Here is a 19386-nt window from a genome sequence, read left to right as displayed (position 1 = left end):
TATATATATATAAATATAATTATATATATATAATTTCCAATTCAACAATAGGAAAACAGGACTAAAAGAGCAGCATTGTGAGATGGTGTTATCACACAGAGAAATATCATCTCACAATGCTGCTCTTTTAGCCTTGTTTTCCTGTCGAGCCCTAACCCAACAAAGCTTCACTGTGTTGGTACTTGAATGTGAAAATGCAGACAATAAAGCCAAGAATGAACACGACTGTCCTCCACTCTCATCTGCCCACCTTGAGAATGATGTCTCCTTCATGAAGGTTGCCGTCTTTAGTGGCCAGACCCGTTCTGGTCATTTCCTTTATGAAGATCTGACTCCCAAGCCGGAGACCATACTCTAGAAGACATATACACAAATTACATATATACCATCAACTTGCTCAGAAAACTTAGTCTGGTTCTTAAGAGCACTTAGAAATATTTAAGAAAAATTAATTTTATATGTGGGACATTCTGTAAGATTACTGGGCTAGAGTCTTTAAAAAAGTCAATGTCATGAATACCAAAAGAGGCAGTGGTACTGTTCTAGATTAAAAGAATCATAAATACCAAATGCAAAGAGAAATGAAGTACTGATACATCCCCTATGACATGGATGAACCTTGAAAACATTACGCTAAGGGAAAAAATAAGCCAGACACAAAAGGACAAATATCATGTGATCCCACTTATATAATCAAATGCATAGAGGCAAAAGCTGATCACTGGTTGCCAGGGGCTGTGTGAAAGGAGAAACGGAGAGTTGCTGCTAAAGGGATACCGAGTTTCTGTCTGGGGTGATAAAAAACTTTTGGAAAAGACAGTGGCGATGGTTGCACAACATGGTGAATGTAATTAATGTCACTGAATTGTATACTTAAAAATCGTTTAGATGGCGAATTTTTGTTATATATATTTTACCACAATACAATTAAAATAAAACGAGAAAACCCAAATGTAGTGCATGAGCCGTCACTGTCTCCTTGATCCAAAGTGGGGGTTGGGGTGAGAACTTCGAAATGGACTACTGCAGCTATTGTTTGTTGCCATTGAGTGGATTCCGACTCATGGCAACCCCATACGTGTGGAGTAAGAACTGCTCCATAGAGTTTTCAAGGTTGTGACCTTTGGGAAGCAGATCACCAGGCCTGTCTTCCAAGGTGCCTCTGGGTGGGTTGGAAATGCCAACCCTTCAGCTAATAGTCAAGCACTTAACTGTCTGTGTCACCCAGGGACCCTAAAATGGACTGTACTATATATTAAAGAGATATTAATGCTGATTTTCTTAAGTGCGATAATAACATTATGGTTATGCTGGAGAATGTTCTTATCCTTGGGAGATACCTACAACTTTAAGTGTGTGTGTGTAAATGGGGAGGGAGAAAAGGAAAAAGGGGAGAGAGGAAAAAAGAAAGTAAATGTGGTAAAACGTTAACTGGTAAAACTAGGCAAAAGCTATAGGGGTATTTGCTACAAAATTACCATTTTCAAAGTGAAATGTTGGTGAGAAAAAACATAATTCAGTACAACTCAATAGGCATATTCTGCTGCAACTGAGAATTTTAATGAAGTTGTCTAGGAAAGCACTGCATAAAGTATGCTCTTTGTCTGTAATAATTTAGATCGTGCGGGGGTTTGGCATTTCAAAAAAATTCATTGTAAATAAGAGGGGTAAGAGTGTGTCTGGTAAATAAGACAGGCAAAGCATTAAACATTAAAACCAGCACAGTTTGGGGGGTTTATGAACTTGGAATTGCTATCACAAGAGAAAAAACACCATTATTTCCTAGGAATATATACACTTAAGAATATTTTAAATGCTATTCAGACAATTCCAATTTTACTTATTAAACTTGTAAATATACACATTTTAAGAAGGAATTTTGGTTATTTTAGAAAGCTCCCACAACTTAGCATATTTCAAAACAGGCACATTCAATTTTTTTTTTCATTATTGTTCTGGATAAAAATCTTATTAATTATAAAACAAAATAACTATCTACAACTTACGATAGTTATGAAGTAGACTGAAGGAGCCCCAGTGACAAAACAGTTAAACGTTCGGTAGCTAACCGAAAGGCCAGCTGTCCGAACTTACCCAGTGGTTCCACAGGAAAAAGACGTGGTGGTCTGTAAACATTACAGCCTAGAAAACCCTATGGGGCTATTCTACTCTGTCACATAGGGTCACTATGAGTTGAAATTGACACCTAACATGAGAAAGAAAAAAAAAAAGGTTTTAAATGGCCTGCAGTAAACTTGTCAGCAGCGGATCCTACCCCAGTGATTTAAAGTGTTGAGGTTGTTTCCTCTCCCAGTTTAGGAAGCGGAATAAGAGTAAGGCTGCATCTACTTTCATGAATGATAATCCCCTACTGCTCAAACAGCTTCATGGCCTAGAACAGAAGGCTATATAATACAGAAGGGTACACTAACAGAATTAATCATTTCTTTCTATATATCAACAATTCCTCTATCCCCTTAAGGTTGCAAATAGATTTATTGGTGTATGTATGTGAGCACCTCTTAAATGAAAAATAAGTAAATAAATAATTCAGTTGACCAGCTTCTAAGACATTTATCAGCAAGGCTATTTGGGACCCAAGAAATGTAATAGCTGGCCATATGAATGAATCATATTTTTCTTAATTAAATGTTTAGGTCTTGTCTACTGCCAGATTTCTTTAAAGAAACCTAAACAACCCTAGTCAGTGATCGTGAAGTCACTGTGTAATCTTAGCAAAAGGCAGTAAAAAAAAAAAATCTCATTTTAAAAAGTGGCACATTAAAAAAAAGAAGAGTCCAAGTTTGGAAAATAAAATGGCCCAGAAGTAAAATGCTGCTTCGGTCAAGGGGTGTGAGCCTCTTTTTGCTTTGATTTGCTAAGACCAGGCATGACTTGCGCAGCCTCTTAGGACAGCGTCTTTAAACTGTGGTTTACAACCCATGAATTGGTCTTGAAATCAGTTTAGTGGGTTGCAACCAGCACTTTTCTTATTGTCGTAAAATACATATAAAATTTGCCATAATAACCGTTTTTAAGTGTACAATTCAGTGGCATTGATTATTGATTACAGTCACAATATTGTGTAACCACAACCACAACCCCTGTTTGTGTTTCCAAATCTTTTCCATCACTCCAAGCAGAACCTCAAAAACAAACAAACTAACCCATTGCCGTCAAGACAACGTTGACTCATAGCAACCCTGCAGGACAGAGTAGAAGGGCACCCCAGGGTTTCCAAGCCTGTAATCTTCATGGACGTAGACTGCCACATCTTTCTCCCGTGGAGTGGAACTGCCGACCTTTTGGTTAGCAGCCGAGTGCTTAATCACTGCCCAAACAGAGCCTCAGTACCCATTAAACATTAACGCCCCCAATTACCCCTCCCCCAGTGCATCTACTTCCTATCTCTATGCATTTGCTGTTGTAGATATTTCATATTAAGTGGAATCATTCAATAGTTGGCCTTTTGTGTCTGGCTTATTTCACTTAGCATAATGTTCAGCCTCTTTTTTTTTATTATTAATGTAATGGAATCTATCAGAATACATCAAACTAAAAAAGTGTGGTTTCATGAAAGTTTGAATTAGGTTTTTGATATCCATGCGTGCCTGGATACATGGGTTACAATGCAGCATGTGGTTCTTTCTGTGGCTCTCAATTAAAAAAAAAAGGAAAGAAATTTGAAATATACTGTTTTAGGTAATTCAAGAACCTGGGGTACCATGGCCTATAGAATGAGCACTAAACCCCTCTGAAGGAGGTCTCATGCCAAATTTCCTCTCTCAAAACCCTTTCGATCAGAGTGCAGGGTAGTTCTACTCTGCAATTCTTGGGGGTTAATAAATTAATATGTCATTATAAATGTATATAAAGATTCAGTGAAATCCTTAAACCTCCTAGGACGAACACTCCTCAAAGATAATGCAATCTCAACTTTCTATTTTCTGGGACTGGACTCCAGGTGTCTCATTATTCACATTCCTGCATTATTCCTCTGTTATTTCAACAGGTACATAGTTATGTAACTCGACTCTTTATGCTCCTTTAGAAAGACTAAAGGGAACAAACCTTCACATCCTATAGGCTATTTAAGGTGCAAATTGCAAGCCTAAAAAGCAAGAGCACTTTCACTTTGCATTATCAGGTGTTCTACATTTTACTCCCCTTAGAAGGAGAACAATTAGAGAACAAAAGGAGACAAAAGAGATGTTGCAAGGAATTTAAAAAGTCAGAAGACAAGAATCGATACTAGGGACATATCAACACTGGGCTCAAAGCCTTGTTTTTTTTTCCTATCATCTAGTTCCAGGAGATGGAGTTTGAGTTCTAGCTCCACCACGTATTTACTGGCTTCAAGAGACAGAGAAGTCGCTTTCCCTCTCCATTTCAGAATCCTCACCTATAAGCTGTGGGTACTATTAGCTTCTCTAGCTGCCACACAGGGCGTTAGTGAATCTTCCATGTGGTTAAGTGTGTGCAAGTGCTTCAGGAATGCAATGTGGGAAGGGCAGACTGGGCCAGAGCTGACCTCAGCCATGGGCATACCAAAAACCTCTCTGTATTTTGGTATTCCTGATCTGTAAAAAAGGAATGAAGCCTCCTACCACATAGGGTTCTTGTGAAGCTTAAGGAAGAGAGTATTTGTTCAGTATAGTTCCTGGCATAGAGCAAAAACTCATCAAGATTTGACAGATTTATGTTCTACATCCTAGTTTGGTGAGTAGCGTCTTGAGGTTTTAAAAGCTTGCAAGCAGCCATCTAAGATATAACTACTGGTCTCTACTCATCTGGAGCAAAAGAAAAAGAAGAAAACCCTAATTCAGAGAAGGAACTGCTCTACAGTACTAACTGTCTATATGAATCACAGCCTCCTCTACCCTGAGACCAAAAGAACTAGATGGTGCCCGACTACTGCTACCACTACCACTATCAGGATCACAATAGATGGATCCTTACAGAAAGGGATAAAAATGTGGAACAGAACTTCGAATTCTAAAAAAATTCACACTTCGTGGACCAACTGAGACTGGAGGACTCCCCAAGACTACTGCCATGAGATACTCTTTAAACCTTGAACGAAAATTATCCCAAAGTCACCTTTTAGCTAAATAGCAGGTTAGCTCATAAAGTAAAGAATATCACCCCTGAATAGTGCACTCCTTTAAAAAAAGCATCTATATGAGACCAAATATTCTATAGTTACTCTAAAGCATCAATGAGAAGGTTGGGGGGCAGTGAGACTAGGTTAATGAGAATGGAACAATTAGAACAGAAACAATGAGAATGTTGACACAATGTGAAAAATGTAACCAATGTCAATGAACAATAGGTGTAGAAATTGTTGAATGGGAATCTGTTTTGCTGCATACACTTTCACCAAAAATACAATAAAATATTTTAAAAAAAAAAAGATTAGGTGGAATATTTTTACAGCCATGAACATTATTCAGCCACGAAAAGGAATGACATTCTGATATACACTACAGCTTGGATGAACCTCACAAATATTATGCTAACTGAAAGAAGCCAGACAGAAAAAGGTCACATATTGTATGATTCCATTTATATGAAATATCTAGAATAGGCAAATCCATAGAGGCAGAAAACAGATTTGTGGTTGTCAAGGGACTCAGTGTGGGCAGAATAGGGAGTGATTACTTAATAGGTACTGGGTATTCTTCTGGGATGATGAGAAAGTTTTGAAACTAGAGAGATGGTAGTTATACAACATTGTGAATACAGTAAATACCACTGAATTACACACTTTAAAATGGTTAATTGTATGTAACGTGAATTTTACCTCAATTAAAAAAAAAAAAAGATTAGCTGGAGTATTTTCCTTTATAGTGGCTTCTCCAACTTGGAATGCATTAGGATCACCAGCAGGGCTTCTTAACTTGCAGACTGCTAGGGCCCACCCCAGAGTTTCTGATTCAGAAGGTCAAGGTGGGCCCAAGAACCTGCATTTCAGATAAGTGTCCAAGTGACACAATGCTTTGAAAATCACTGGCTTAGTAGTTTAAAGTCAATTTTCTGGAGCCCAGCTCTGCCATTGACATAAAACTTTGTGCGAGTCAATTAACCTTTCAATGCTTCAGTTTCCTTGTCTATAGAATGAAGATATGAGAGTAACTCCCTCAATGGATGCCTATAAGGATTAAAAGAGTTCATGCATTTAGGTTAGTGCTCAGCACGTAGTAAGTGCTATGTAAGAGTTAGCTATTATTATTATTATTATTACAGTAGGGCTTTTCTTAAACATACACACATGCTCACAACAACCACCACCTTTCACCAAGTGTAACTACCTTCATTTGCTTTGCTTTTTGTCAGGAGGACCCCAATGGGCCGGGCCGAGTCCTGCTGGCTATCGTGAGCTGGCCGCCCCCTCAGCTCGGGGCTGAGGCTGCGGGAGTGGAGGTGCTCCCGGCTGCGGCTCCGGGACACTTCATAGCGGGCATCAGCCTGGGCTCCGTAGCTGTACTCCCCAGACGGGCTGTAGGCCCGGTCGTAGGTCTGGTCGTAGTTCCGCTCATAGCTCCCTTCCCGGTCGATGCTCCGTCCGCGGCTGCCATCCCGGGCTCGCCCGTAATCATGGTCCAGGCCCCGCTCCAGGCTCCGGCCACGGCTCCGGTCCCTGCTGTGGAGCCGCTCCCGGCTCCGTGCCCGGTCGTGGGGATGCCCCCGATCAGGGCTTTCATCCCAGCTGCGGCTTCGCCCGTCGTGGCTGCCATGCCAGCTCCGCTCGCTATACCCGCTGCGGGCGCTTCTGCCGTCAAACTCATCCATCACCTCAAAACCCCGGTCGTTGTGATCCACGGGAGGGCTGTTCTGCAGTGGGGCCAGCTGGACCTTCCGGGGCCTCTTGACAACCTGTTACCAAAACAAACACAGTGGGGATGTAGGATACCACGATAAATGTACAAACCGTGGCGGTTAAGAGCCCTGGTTGTAGTTTCAGCAAAACTGTCTCCCTGCCGTCTCACGACTCACTCCTCACTCACTTGGCCTTTGTTTCCTCACCTGGAAAACAGGGACAATGGAGCCCACACCTCATAGGGCTGAGAATAAAGTAAGACAATCAGTGCAAAGCTCCGAGAACAACACCTCAAATTAAGCTAATAGTACTGCACCTCCAAAATCTGCTACTCAGAGTGTGAAAGGCCCTAACAGCCCATCGCTAAATTACAGAAATTAAACGGAGATCCAGAAAATGAGACATTCTATATACAACTCCTCTAGACTCTTTAACAAGTCAATGCCATTAAAAAGGTGGTGTCACAAGGAAAAGATTAGTCCAAAGGACTAATGGACCACAACTACCACGGCCTCCACCAGACTGAGTCCAGTACACCTAGACGGTGCCACTGACTGCTCTGACACAGATCACAATAGAGAGTCCCGGTCAGAGCTGAAGAAAAATGGAGAACAAAATTCTAGCTCACCAAAAAAGACCAGACTCACTGGTCTGACAGACTGGAGAAACCCTGAGAGTACGGCCCCCGCACACCTTTTTAGCTCAGTAATGAAGTCACTCCTGAGGTTCACCCTTCATCCAAAGATTAGACAGACCCAGAAAACAAAACGAGACTAATGGGGCACACTAGCCCAGGGGCAAGACTAGAAGGCAGGAGGGGACAGGAAAGCTGGTGATGGAGAACCCAACGTCAAGAAGGGAGAGTGTTGACATGTCGTGGTGTTGTTAACCAATGTCATAAAACAATATGTGTACTAACTGTTTAATGAGAAGCTAGTTGGTTCTGTAAACCTTCATCTAAAGTACAATTAAAAAAAAAAAAAGTTGTGTGGAGCCATGCAGGCTGGATGAACCCCTGAAACTACTGTCCCGAGATAATCTTTAAACCTTAAACCAAAAATATTCCCTGAAGTCGTCTTAAAACCAAACAATAGTTTAGCTCAACTAGTAAAGAATGTCTGCGAACAACAAAAATAAAATAAATTATGGGGAAAAAAAAGTGGTGGGTAGAGGAAGGAGGGATCCTTCCCGATTAAAAAGGATGAAATCTAGACAAAATCACCATCTGAACATAACAACAAAATGCAATGAGTGAATTTTAACTGGACACTAGATGGGAAGGAAAAAAGGCTGCCAAAGACATCCTGGGATACGGATGGAATATTAGATGCTATTGGGAATTGGAGCCTGGTGGCGCAGAGGTTAAGAGCTCGGCTGCTAACCAAAACGTCAGCAGTTCAAATCCACCAGCCGCTCCTTGGAAACCCTGTGGGGCAGTTCTGCTGTCCTACAGGGTTGCTATGAGTTGGAATCGACTTGATGGCAATGGGTTTGATTTTTTTGGTTTATTGTGGAGTTACTATTAATTTTCTTAGATATGATAATAGTATGACAGTTATGTAGAGAATGCCCTTAGTCTTAAGAGATGCATGCTGAAGTATGCAGAATTGAATTGTCATGATGTCTGCGACTTTCCTTCTAATGGTTCATCAAAAATATGTGTTTATGTACATAGAGAGAGAGATCAAGTCAAGATGGCAAAATGTGAACACTGTAGAATCTAGGTAGAAGATATGTGCTTATTACACTAAGATTTCAACTCTTTATTTGAAAATTTCCATAACATAAAGTTGCAAAGAAATTAGATATCACATGTCCAGTGCATCACCTAGCACTGCCCTTAACACACTGTGCTATAATCCTCAATTTATGTGTCCACCTGACCTCATGTAGCACAGACTGGCTCCAGGGTACAGTGGTGTCTGGCTCATAGTTGATCCTCAACCAATGTTTGTTGAATGAATAAATGAGTGAGTGCTACGGACTACCACAGTCCTCCAAGAAACTCCAGTCTGTTAAGACGTAACAGATCTTGTTTGGGCCTTTACAAAATGAGGTTATTTGTTAATTTTTTTCTTCTAAATTAATACTGTTTTATCTATTTCTCTTAGGGAATAATTGCCTAATCTGTTTCATAAGGCAGACTAACTCAGATAAGAAAAGTATGGGTCTCAGGAAGTTAGGAGAAGGCCTAGCTGAAAAGGCCAAACCCGTACCAAATTCATCGCTGTCGAGTCGATTTCCACTCATAGCAACCCTATAGTACAGAATAGAACTGTCCCATAGGGTTTCCTCCAAGGTTGTAATCTTTATGGAAGCAGACTGCCACATCTTTCTTCCATGGAGCAGCTGGTGGATTCAAACCACTGACCTTTCAGTTAACAGCCGAGTGCTTAACCACTGTGCCAGCAGGGCTCCAGTTGAAAGGCAGGGAGGGATAACTGACTTATATCTTTACATCATCTGTAACATCACCCTCCAAAACTACTGAGAATACAGGAAATGGCCCCTAGATTATGTAACTCTGTCAAATGCTTAAAAGCAAGAAGTAATTGTCTCCTGGGCATAGGAAGTATATGCTATTGAGGCAAACTGGAAGCAAACCAGTACTTACAATGACAGCAATCTTCCCACTTTTTCTCAGCTGCTGAACAGCAAATGAATGCAGCACGTCCTCCATTGGGGTGCCGTTGACCATGACCACCCTGTCATTTTCTCTGCAAGCAAAAAATAAAAATGGGTCGTGGAAAACACTCATCTATTCCTTTAAAAATCATTCATTAAGGAACAACTAGAAGCAACCAATTGATCCGCAATGCCTATTAAAGAAAGGAATTTAGGAGCCACGCAGCCACTTTCACAGTGTCCACTGGAGACTGCTACCCTCCCTAAACCTCAGGGTCACTCCAGGAGGACCTCGACGGTGCTGAGGTCTGGGCACAAAAAGGAACTTCTGCATCAACCCATTTACCCAAAGTGCACCATGGGCTTCGGAAAGCCTACAAATATTCCCCAAATAAGGTTTATAACCATATATGCTTTTTTGGAGGGGAAGAAGTCAAGAGCCCCCCTCGGAAATATTGAGATTACTTCAGCCAAAGATTAGACAGGCCCATAAAACAGAACAACCCAAGATCAAAAAGGGGAGAGTGCTGATACATCACAGGGTTGGCAACCAGTGTTCCAAAACAAAATATGTATCAATTGTTTAATGAATTTAATTGTTTAATTGTTTAGTTTGCTCTGTAAACTTTCATCTAAAGTACAATTTAAAAAAATGTTGAGGTTACAGAACACTAACTACCACATTTTTATGCAAATAACACGCACTATACAGTTTGTTTTTATTTTCCAACCATGCACTCCCCTCGCGCATTACTTTCCTAGGTGTGCAATGTGTGTTATCTGTGTGGGCACACTGTTTACATGGGCGTGTTATTTTCGAATAATACTGTATTACTTTAGCTTATCCTAAAAATTATTTACAAATTCTACAACACTGTGTGCAAAAGACAACTCACTTTGAAAAGATCATAGAGATTTTAAATGCCAACAAAACCTAAACTCTTGAGCTATCTGGCCAAGGCCGCCATATATTTAATTAACTGTAGAGTCTGCCCTGAGAAATCATCCTGAGGGGACCCCAGGCATGCATCTTTTAAAATGGAATTCTCTTCAGACCAGAAAGGATGGCAGTTGGGAAACTCGTGTTATTGGAGTAATCCTACCAATTTCCAAATTATTCTTACAAATAAGACAATCATTAAGCCAGAGTCTCCTCATTAAATTCCTAAAGAATATAAATTAAAACAAATATAAACAGTGTTGGGTAGGCATTAAACCCACTGCTGTTGAGCCGATTCCAACTCATAGTGACCCTATCGGACAGAATAGAACTGCCCCATAGGGTTTCCAAGGAGCAACTGGTGAATTCAAACTGCCGACTTTTTGGTTAACAGTCTGAGCTCTTAACCATTGCGCCACCAGGGCACCTTGGGTTGGCATTAGAGGGGGGAAGAAAAGGCATGGCAATTTTATACCCCATGTTCAGAAGATTCCTAAACCAGGAGTGATGTTTGTAACTATCTTTCTATGGAAACAATTGCTGTTTCCCCCAAAGACTGTTGTGTGGATAGTCTCAAAGGTTTGGAGATTGCTAAAACACGACGTGTTATGGTCTGAATTCCTACTTGAAAACTTTCTAAACATTACATAAACCTTCTTTTTTTTTTTTAATTTTGTTTAACATGCACTCCACCCAGTGCACCATCTCCAGCCAGTCGGGGGACCGGCGGGGGCTGGGGACAAGAAGGACACTCACTGGAGCAGCCCATCAGCAGGTCCACCCTGGAGCACGTCAGAGATGACAATGGACGTCTCTCCATTTTCAAAGTGGGGGTTGTCTCTGCCTCCAGACACCGCAATTCCAAATCCTCTTTTGGAATCCTATTCATTGGGATTAGGAGGAAAATAAAAAAATCCTTCTGTAAGAGGCTTTCAATTTTACGATTTCTTACAAGTACTGAATACTATAAAAGTCAAACCAATAACCAGAGAGCTCATGAACAGGCAGCCTACAGGAACACATGAGAAACAAAATTCAGTGTCAGCACAGTGGACTGGCAGGTGTATAAAGGGAATTCCTTATCAAAATGAAATAGCCTTGTGAAAGGTGGAGAAAACAATAGAATAGACCGGGGTTATCAGTGGAAGCTGGCAGGAAATAGGAAATAAGAGGTTTTTTTGTCCAAATAGGGATGTGCTGTTTGAAACGGCAAAGGCACCTGTTGGCATCATGCTGGTCTAAGCTGGAACAACATCAGTCATAACCGAAACTGTGCTCAAACAATATTTTCAAAGTATAGCTTGAACTATAAGCAAGATTAGCCAGTGTTTTCATTTTTATATAGGTGAATTTTTTTTTTTCACTGCACCTTGTCTCAAGCGAAAGGGGCTGGCAGAGGCTGGGGGGAAGAGAAGTAAACTGTAAATGGATGAAAAGTAAATGGATTTTAAAGAACAAATAAAATTTGAGCATAAACTTAATTTTGAGTTGTTATGAAAAAGTAAAACATTCAACCTTTTTTCTACAAGGTTATAAGAAAGACAAATTTATTACATCTGTGATGGGCCTAGAAATGTGTGACCGGGGACCCAAATATTCTATAAACCTAATTCATTTTAGTTTTTTTAATGTAACTATGGAACCCCAAATCACGATTTGATTATGTAAAAATCTACTCAATAAATATAAGAAAATCTTTCCCCCAAGGAAAAGTACACTTGTGGGGTTCACTATGCCAACTGATCATAATTACAAACTAAAAAGAAGTTGGACCGTTTTCCATTACTAATATGGCTTTGAATTTGGCAGCACCATCACATGGCACCTGGTTATATACAAAGACACCTCTGTCCTCTATCCACCGCCACCAGTTGCCGTTGTCAACTCCGACTCATGATGACACCACGTGTGTCAGAGGAGAACTGTGCTCCATAGGTTTTCAGTGGCTGATTTTTCAGAAGTAAGTTGCCAGGCCTTTCTTCTAAGGTGCCTCTGGGTGGCCTCGAACCACCAACCTTTCGGTTAGCAACAATAAGAGTGACAACCATTTGCACCACCCGGGGACTCCATCTAATCCAGCTACAAAAAAAAAAAAAAAAACCAAACCCATTGCCATCGAGTCAATGCTAACTCATAGCAACCCTACAGGGCAGAGCAGAACTGCCCCATAAAGTTTCCAAGGAGTGCCTGGTGGATTCGAACTTCCATCCTTTTGGTTAGCAACCATAGCTCCTAACCACTCTGCCACCAGGGTTTCCTAATCCAGCTCAGCCACACACAAATCACTTACAGATTTCTCGGTTGCTACTCTTGCTTATCAGAGTTGGGCTAGCATCTGTCATGGCTACTTCAAACTTTGCTATCAGAATTAAAAGGAAGACACTAACATTTATTAAAAGAGCCCTGGTAGTGCTCGGCTGCTAACCAGTGGTTCAAACGCACCCAGCAGCTCCGTGGGAGAAAAGACCCAGCAATCTGCTCCCATAAAGATTACAGCCTAGGAAACCCCATGGGGCAATTCTGCCCTATCATACAGGGTTGCTATGAGTCAGAATCGACTCAACAGCACACAACGTTTACTGAACATGTATTATGTACCTGACTCTGCGTATTAGAAGCTATATTACCTAATTTATTCAAAGGGCACAATACCTGTGAAAAGACTTTACAAATTAAGTAAAATATATTTACATGTGGTATTACTTCTATTTTCAATCTCCACTGCAGAAAAACCCATAAAATTTTAATCTGACTAATGCAACCTCTCTTATTATTATCAGAAGTGGGACAAGGAATAACACCCATGTCTCCTGATTCCTAAGCCAATGTTTTTTTAATTTGGATTCACAACTCACTGAGGGATACTAAAACTACAGAAGTTGTCATTTAAGTTAATTTAACTAATGAAGGGCAATTAAAGTCATCCTTAAATAGTACACTATTTTCCTTTTTCTCCTCCCGTCCCCTTCTCTTTTTCCTTCATATCCTGTCCTGTCTGCAGATAACCCTGTTGCCATCGAGCCGATTCTGACTCATAGCGACCCTACAGGACAGAGTATAACTGCCCCATAGGGTTTCCAAGGAGCGGCTGATGGATTTGAACTGCAGACCTTTGGGTTAGCAGCCAAGCTCTTGACAGGTGACTGTTAGTAAATAAACTCTAAAATCTCGGCCGCTAACTGAAAGGTTGGCAGTTCGAACCCATCCAGCCGCTCCACAGGAGAAAAGACCTGGCGATCTGCTCCTGCAATTATTACAGTCTAGGAAACCCTATGGGGCAGTTTTACTCTATCCTATAGGGTCAGTATGAGTTGGAATCAACTCGACAGCACTCAACAACAACCACAACATTTTCTATATTATACAGACCTTAACCAAAAAGTACAATAGCATGCACATCTTTGTTGGCTCAGTAATTACTCCCAGCTGCTACCTAACGTGCATCATCCACCTCAAGGAAAAGAAAACTCGTACTTGAGCAAAATCAAGGACACAACTGTGGCATACATTAAATGTGCAGCACTCACCTTTTGCAGGGTCACAGTGTACTGTTCCCATATCAGTTCTTCCATGCCGTGGGCCTGTTTTAAAACAATCAGAAACAAGTTGGTTAAAACCATAGGCATTCCAATACTAGAAATAAAACTGTAATTGAAAATGTCTCCATATAAAGTCCAATTCACATTTTCTATATGCCAAAAAGAGTTGAGGTTTATTAGGAATGTTAAGCTACCTATTTTCAAACCCATTCTCCTTTAATGAGATTGCAGTCTTAATAATACTAGAAAACTAGTGAGATACACAGAAGAGACACAGCCTAAAAATAATTAAAGTCAAAATGCTGAATCCTTTCATTATCACCCCTCCAAGACACTGCCATTATAAAACCCTTTTAAAAAAAAAATCTAGATAATTTCAAATGGATATTTTTTTCTTTTTCTTTTTTTTTAACATCTTCCCCTCCTTCCCATCAAAGGTGATCGTCTAGGCAAGTTTTCTGCATTTTCAGATTTAAAGGAATCTTTAGCCTTATCATTCAGTGTGTCCAAGTGGGTAATCCATGGGATCCCTTACACTTTTCTCCATCAGTCCTACTGGGTGCAAAAGATGAAAATGCCTGCATAAACAGACTACCAGGACTTCCGTTTCTGACAATATGCCAAACTAGAAGTCTGGAGAAACCCTAAACATAGCGGATATCATTAAAAAATAATAATAATCCATTCAGTGCAAGCTGTCTTTAACAGGAAATCCTTAAAGGCTAGAAATGGCAAAAAAGCACCAAGCCAGAAAGCTGAGCGAGCACCGGAGCAGGCATTTAAACAGGAGGCTGGGGAAAGAGATAAACTGTAGGATCCAAACAATCGACTCGATGGCAATGGGTTTGGTAAGATTCAGACAAGGTGGGAGGTCAGACCAGAGTTGGTAAATAGGGGAAAAAACACTGCCATACAGACAGGGATGGCTGATACCATCTGGCTCTAAGCGATCAGAGTCCTGAGAGATTAAAAAATAGAATTCAAATTACCTGTAGGGTTAAAAAAGAAATCAAAAAATGGTTCTCAGAAAAACAGAGATGAGTGAATTTCATTGGTCCATGCTACAGCTGGCTCCCAGCATGCCTGGGACAAGGTGTTCCTATGGTGATTGGGGAACACAAGCATCCAAAAAGGGTAGTGTTTATGTGGAATGTAGGCACATCAACACAATGAAACGTGTTTTTGTTGTAGCTGTGCATCCTAGAATCAATTCCGATTCATAGTAACCCTACAGGACAGAGTAGAACTTCCCTATAGGGTTTCCTAGGCTGTAATGTTTACGGCAGCAGATTGTCAGATCTTTTCTCCTGTGCAGCGGCTGGTGGGTTCAAACTGCCAACCTTCAGGTTAACAGCTGAGAGCTTAACCACTGTACCACCAGGGCTCCTTATGAATTATGTAGACACTGAAAATAATTATTTAATTTCTGTCATTTTTTAAAAAAGTTTGTTAATCATAATGACTGTGTTTTCAACTTTAAAAAAAAGAGAGTGTATGTGTTTTATATTTTCAGGTCTTTCCACTGTTGGTGGAAGTGGTGGGAGTATAAATTGGTAGAAACCTCCTAAGGGGTAAATTACCAATATGCATAAAAGTTTAAAATCTGCACACCTTTCAATCAATCAATTCCACCTCTGAGAATTTGTTCTACAGAAATACTTGTGCAAGTGCACAAAGATGAATGTATAAGTTTGCTGATAGCTGCTTATAATCTTTAAAACAGAGATCAATGAAATGTCCAACAACAGGGGATTTGTTTCATATGTATAGATCTAAACTTAAATGTCTATGGTAGATGGGGGGTGGGGAGGGGCTGATCGAGACATGAAACATCATGGCTTGCTCCTATTTCATAAATATATATTTATATAAGCATATAAGGAAAAGGTTAAAAGAATACCAAAAATCTAAAATTTTTCCAGGAGCTGTGGTATTGCAAAGAGTTGTTTTTTATATGGCTACATTACTTTTAGGATAATTTTAAAAATAAAAACAGCAAACTCTCCATTGAAAGTTTTGGGTTTTAAATCTGTATCATTTAGCTAAACAAATGAGTTGCTACAAAATCTTATTAACATAGGCACCCAAGTAGAATGAACCTGACTTTTGTAATTCAAGTTCTTTCATAATGAGATTTGTCATAGACAGGATTAATGCCCCACCATTACCACTGCCAATAAGGCTGAATCAAATTTTTAATATCAGACTTTGCAGTTAGTTGCCAGGCACCTGAAGACTTCACCAACTATATGTGAAACTGATCGGATTGTAAGGGTTAATGGGCTGTAACATAAATCATTCATTACTTAAAAGTAATATTAAAAGAATATATGTTCCACTAAACATATAAATATATCTGTTCAAAATCTTAATTTTATATAAATATAAAATCTTAACTTTAGAGGTGGGAAAATTAGAGTAAAAATAAATTTTAATAGCTTCTTTGAACATTAAAAATACATCCTAATTAAGTTATTCAGCCGGCAGAGCTGTGACCTTTTGCGAAGGTCTCACACAAAACCATTCATTCATTCATTCACTCACCTACGCAAAGAATATTTACAGAGCACCCACTATGTGCCAAGAGCGTGGTTGCTGGCACTTTGGATGCATCAGTGAACAAAACAGCCAGAGCCCTTGTGGAGTTTACCAACCACCGGTGTGCCTAACAAGCAAAGAACTGAGTGTCTTGCCTGTCTCATTTATATACTGTCTTCTTTTCAGAAACACAGAGAGCCCCACATAATCACACTTTTCCTCAGAACGTCAATTCTGGGTACATCCCTGGGGACAGGTGGGCAGCGTGTAGCAGCTTAGCTAAGCGATCAGCCCATGTCTTTCAAACTGGGCCACTGGGCTCTGGCCCCACCCACACATCTCAGTATTTGCAGATCAGAGAATTGCTATTAATATTTGGACTCTGCATGAATGCCAAGCAGGTAGCTTTATATACAGGGCCAAAGGAAAAACACACGGATATCAGATACATGCACCCAACGATGCAATAATTATCTTCTGGGTGGAGGGCCTAGAGAGCATGAGGATATAGGTATAGGAGTATTCATAACATCAATGTTCTCAACAGGCAAAATCTGGAAACAACTCAAATATCTATCAAAAGCAGAATGGACAAATAAATTGTGATGTATCACTAAAATACAATATTATACTACAATGAAAATATGCAAACAACAGCCACGCACAACAACACAGATACATCTCAAATGTAATGTTGAGCGAAAAACATCCTAAAGGAATTTGCATAATATGACATCACATTGTTACCGTTCGAAAGCAAACAAAACTAATATTTTGTTTAGGGACACATACATATGGTAAATCTATAAGCAAAAGCAAGGGAATGCGAAACACAAAATTCGGGATGGAAGTGGCCTGGGGAGGAGGCAAAGGGTTAAGAGCCAGAAAGGTCACAAAGGGTTTTGTGTTGGGTCTTGGTGAGGGTCTATGGGGGTGTGTGATGGGTTCCTGGGTACCTGTTTATTGTTGTGCTCTATGATTTAGATATGTAACTCCTTTACATGTACCAAACATTTCACAATTTTAAAAATAGGGGCATCAGCTTTATTCATAATTGCCCAAAATTGGAAGCAACCAAGACACCCTTCAATAGGTGACTAGATATTTAACAAACTGTGGTACATCCAAACAATGGAGTATTATTTAGAAAAAAAAAAGAAAGAAATGACCCATGGAGGAACCTTAAATGCACATGCTAAGTGAAAGAAAATCAAAACCAAACCAAGACCGTTGCCATCGATTCCGACTCACAGCGACCCTATAGGACAGAGCAGAACTGCCCCACAGGGTTTCCAAGGAGCAGCTGGTGGATTCGAACTGCAGACCTTTTGGTTAGCAGCCGAGCTCTTAACCACTGCACTACCGGGGCTCCAAGAGAAAGAAGCCAGTCCGAAAAAGTTACGTAATGTATGTATGATTCTAACTCCATGACGCTCTGGAAAAGGAAAAACTATAGAGAGTAAAAAGATGAGAAGTTGCCAGGTGTTCGGTGGAGGGGAAAGGGATGAATACATGGAGCACAGGGCATTTTTAGGGCAGTAAAACTATCATGTATGACACTGTAATGGTGGACATGTGACATTATGCACTTGTCAAAACCCATAGAATACAACACAAAGAGTGAACTTTTATGTAAACTACAGACTTTAGTTAATAGTGTATCAGTATTGGTTCATCAACTATAACAAATGTATCACAGGAATGCAAGATGTTAAAATAAGAGACACTGTGCTTGTGGGGACGGCATGGGGGGTAGGTACGTGGGAACTCTCTGTACTTACTGCAAATTTTTCCTGTAAATCTAAAACACAAAATCTATTTTAAAAAATAGGGGGGTTAGTGGTGAGTGAGTGAACAACAAGGGGTACCTGATTCCTGGCTAAGGATGTGATACTAAATATTTTTAATACAGTTCAGGTTTTGCAAAGTGAAAGAGTATGAAAAAAGTGTCAGAATTTCAGCTGGAAGGGGGAGAGAGGCAGGTGACTGTACCAATAGTTTGATAGGTACATGGAAGGCAGGAATGGAAATGCAGGACTGAAGGTTAGCTGTGAGGGAGCAGAAGACTCCAAGATACCTTTTCAAACCAAGGTTCAACATTCCATCCACCAGGAGGTCCCTAACAACAACAAAAAAACCCCACAGCCATCAAGTCGAGTCCAACTCATAGTGACCCTATAGGACAGAGTAGAACTGCCCCATGGGATTTCCAAGGAGCAGCTGGTAGATTCAAACTGCCAACCTTCTGGTTAGCAGCCATAGCTCATAAGCACTGCGCCACCAGGGCTCCAGGAGGTCCCTACAACACGCCTTTAATCACTTCTTATCACTTTCACTTTTCATGTAAGTAGTGTTAATGACAACCCCCACACTATTATAACAAGCCATTTTCTACCGTAAATTAAAAAGCTTTGTGTTAACAGTAAGGTATTTGTGTGCAGAAAGAAAAAAAAGGAAAAGGCAAAGAGTGATTTGATATGTCTTGTTAAAAAAATCCTCTACCTGTTACAATGTTTCTTTCCTTTGAAAAAAATCTTGGCCACACAGGTAGAATCTTATATTTTATGTAAAGAATCTGGAAGCTTGTTAAAAATCAATCAGAAGGCAGATATCCAAGGTCTTCACTGCCCTAAATCTCCCTCAACAGCCACTTCGAGGCTGTTTGTCCACAGGCCACTGCTTTGCAGGGATGGAGGCCAGTTTACAACTAAAGCTAGAGATTAACCAAAAGCTGCCATAAGGGACATGCTTGATTAAAGTCCCGAGCTATAGAAGCAAACACGCATACATGTTACACGACTACCTATATTCGGCTAGAAAAGGGGGAAAAGGACACGTGAAAAACGTTTTTCCAATAATTTAGAAGCCTAGACATGAGAATAAGAATATATGATTTCTTCAGTATAAGAAAGCAAAAAGCTTCA

General features: G+C 40.2%; 1 protein-coding gene across 2 annotated transcripts in view; it reads right to left on the bottom strand.

Annotated features, from left to right (window-relative positions):
• Positions 1-19386, bottom strand: part of TJP2 (tight junction protein 2) — a 142771-nt gene that overhangs the window by 36415 nt on the left and 86970 nt on the right. For both annotated transcript variants that reach the window (XM_023730848.1, XM_023730847.1), the window contains 5 exons: positions 13913-13966; positions 11142-11266; positions 9435-9537; positions 6312-6876; positions 251-354 (listed from right to left, as the gene is read on the bottom strand). In XM_023730848.1, the coding sequence (XP_023586616.1) occupies positions 251-354; positions 6312-6876; positions 9435-9537; positions 11142-11266; positions 13913-13957 (942 nt within the window). In that variant the 5' untranslated portion in view covers positions 13958-13966. The remainder of the gene's footprint in view (positions 1-250; positions 355-6311; positions 6877-9434; positions 9538-11141; positions 11267-13912; positions 13967-19386) is intronic.

The sequence above is a fragment of the Trichechus manatus genome, unplaced genomic scaffold (assembly GCF_000243295.1).
Source record: "Trichechus manatus latirostris isolate Lorelei unplaced genomic scaffold, TriManLat1.0 scaffold00038, whole genome shotgun sequence".
In the NCBI taxonomy this organism is placed as follows: domain Eukaryota; kingdom Metazoa; phylum Chordata; class Mammalia; order Sirenia; family Trichechidae; genus Trichechus; species Trichechus manatus.
The sequence above is the reverse complement of the archived record's forward strand: the minus strand, read 5'-3'. Positions and strand labels throughout refer to the sequence as shown.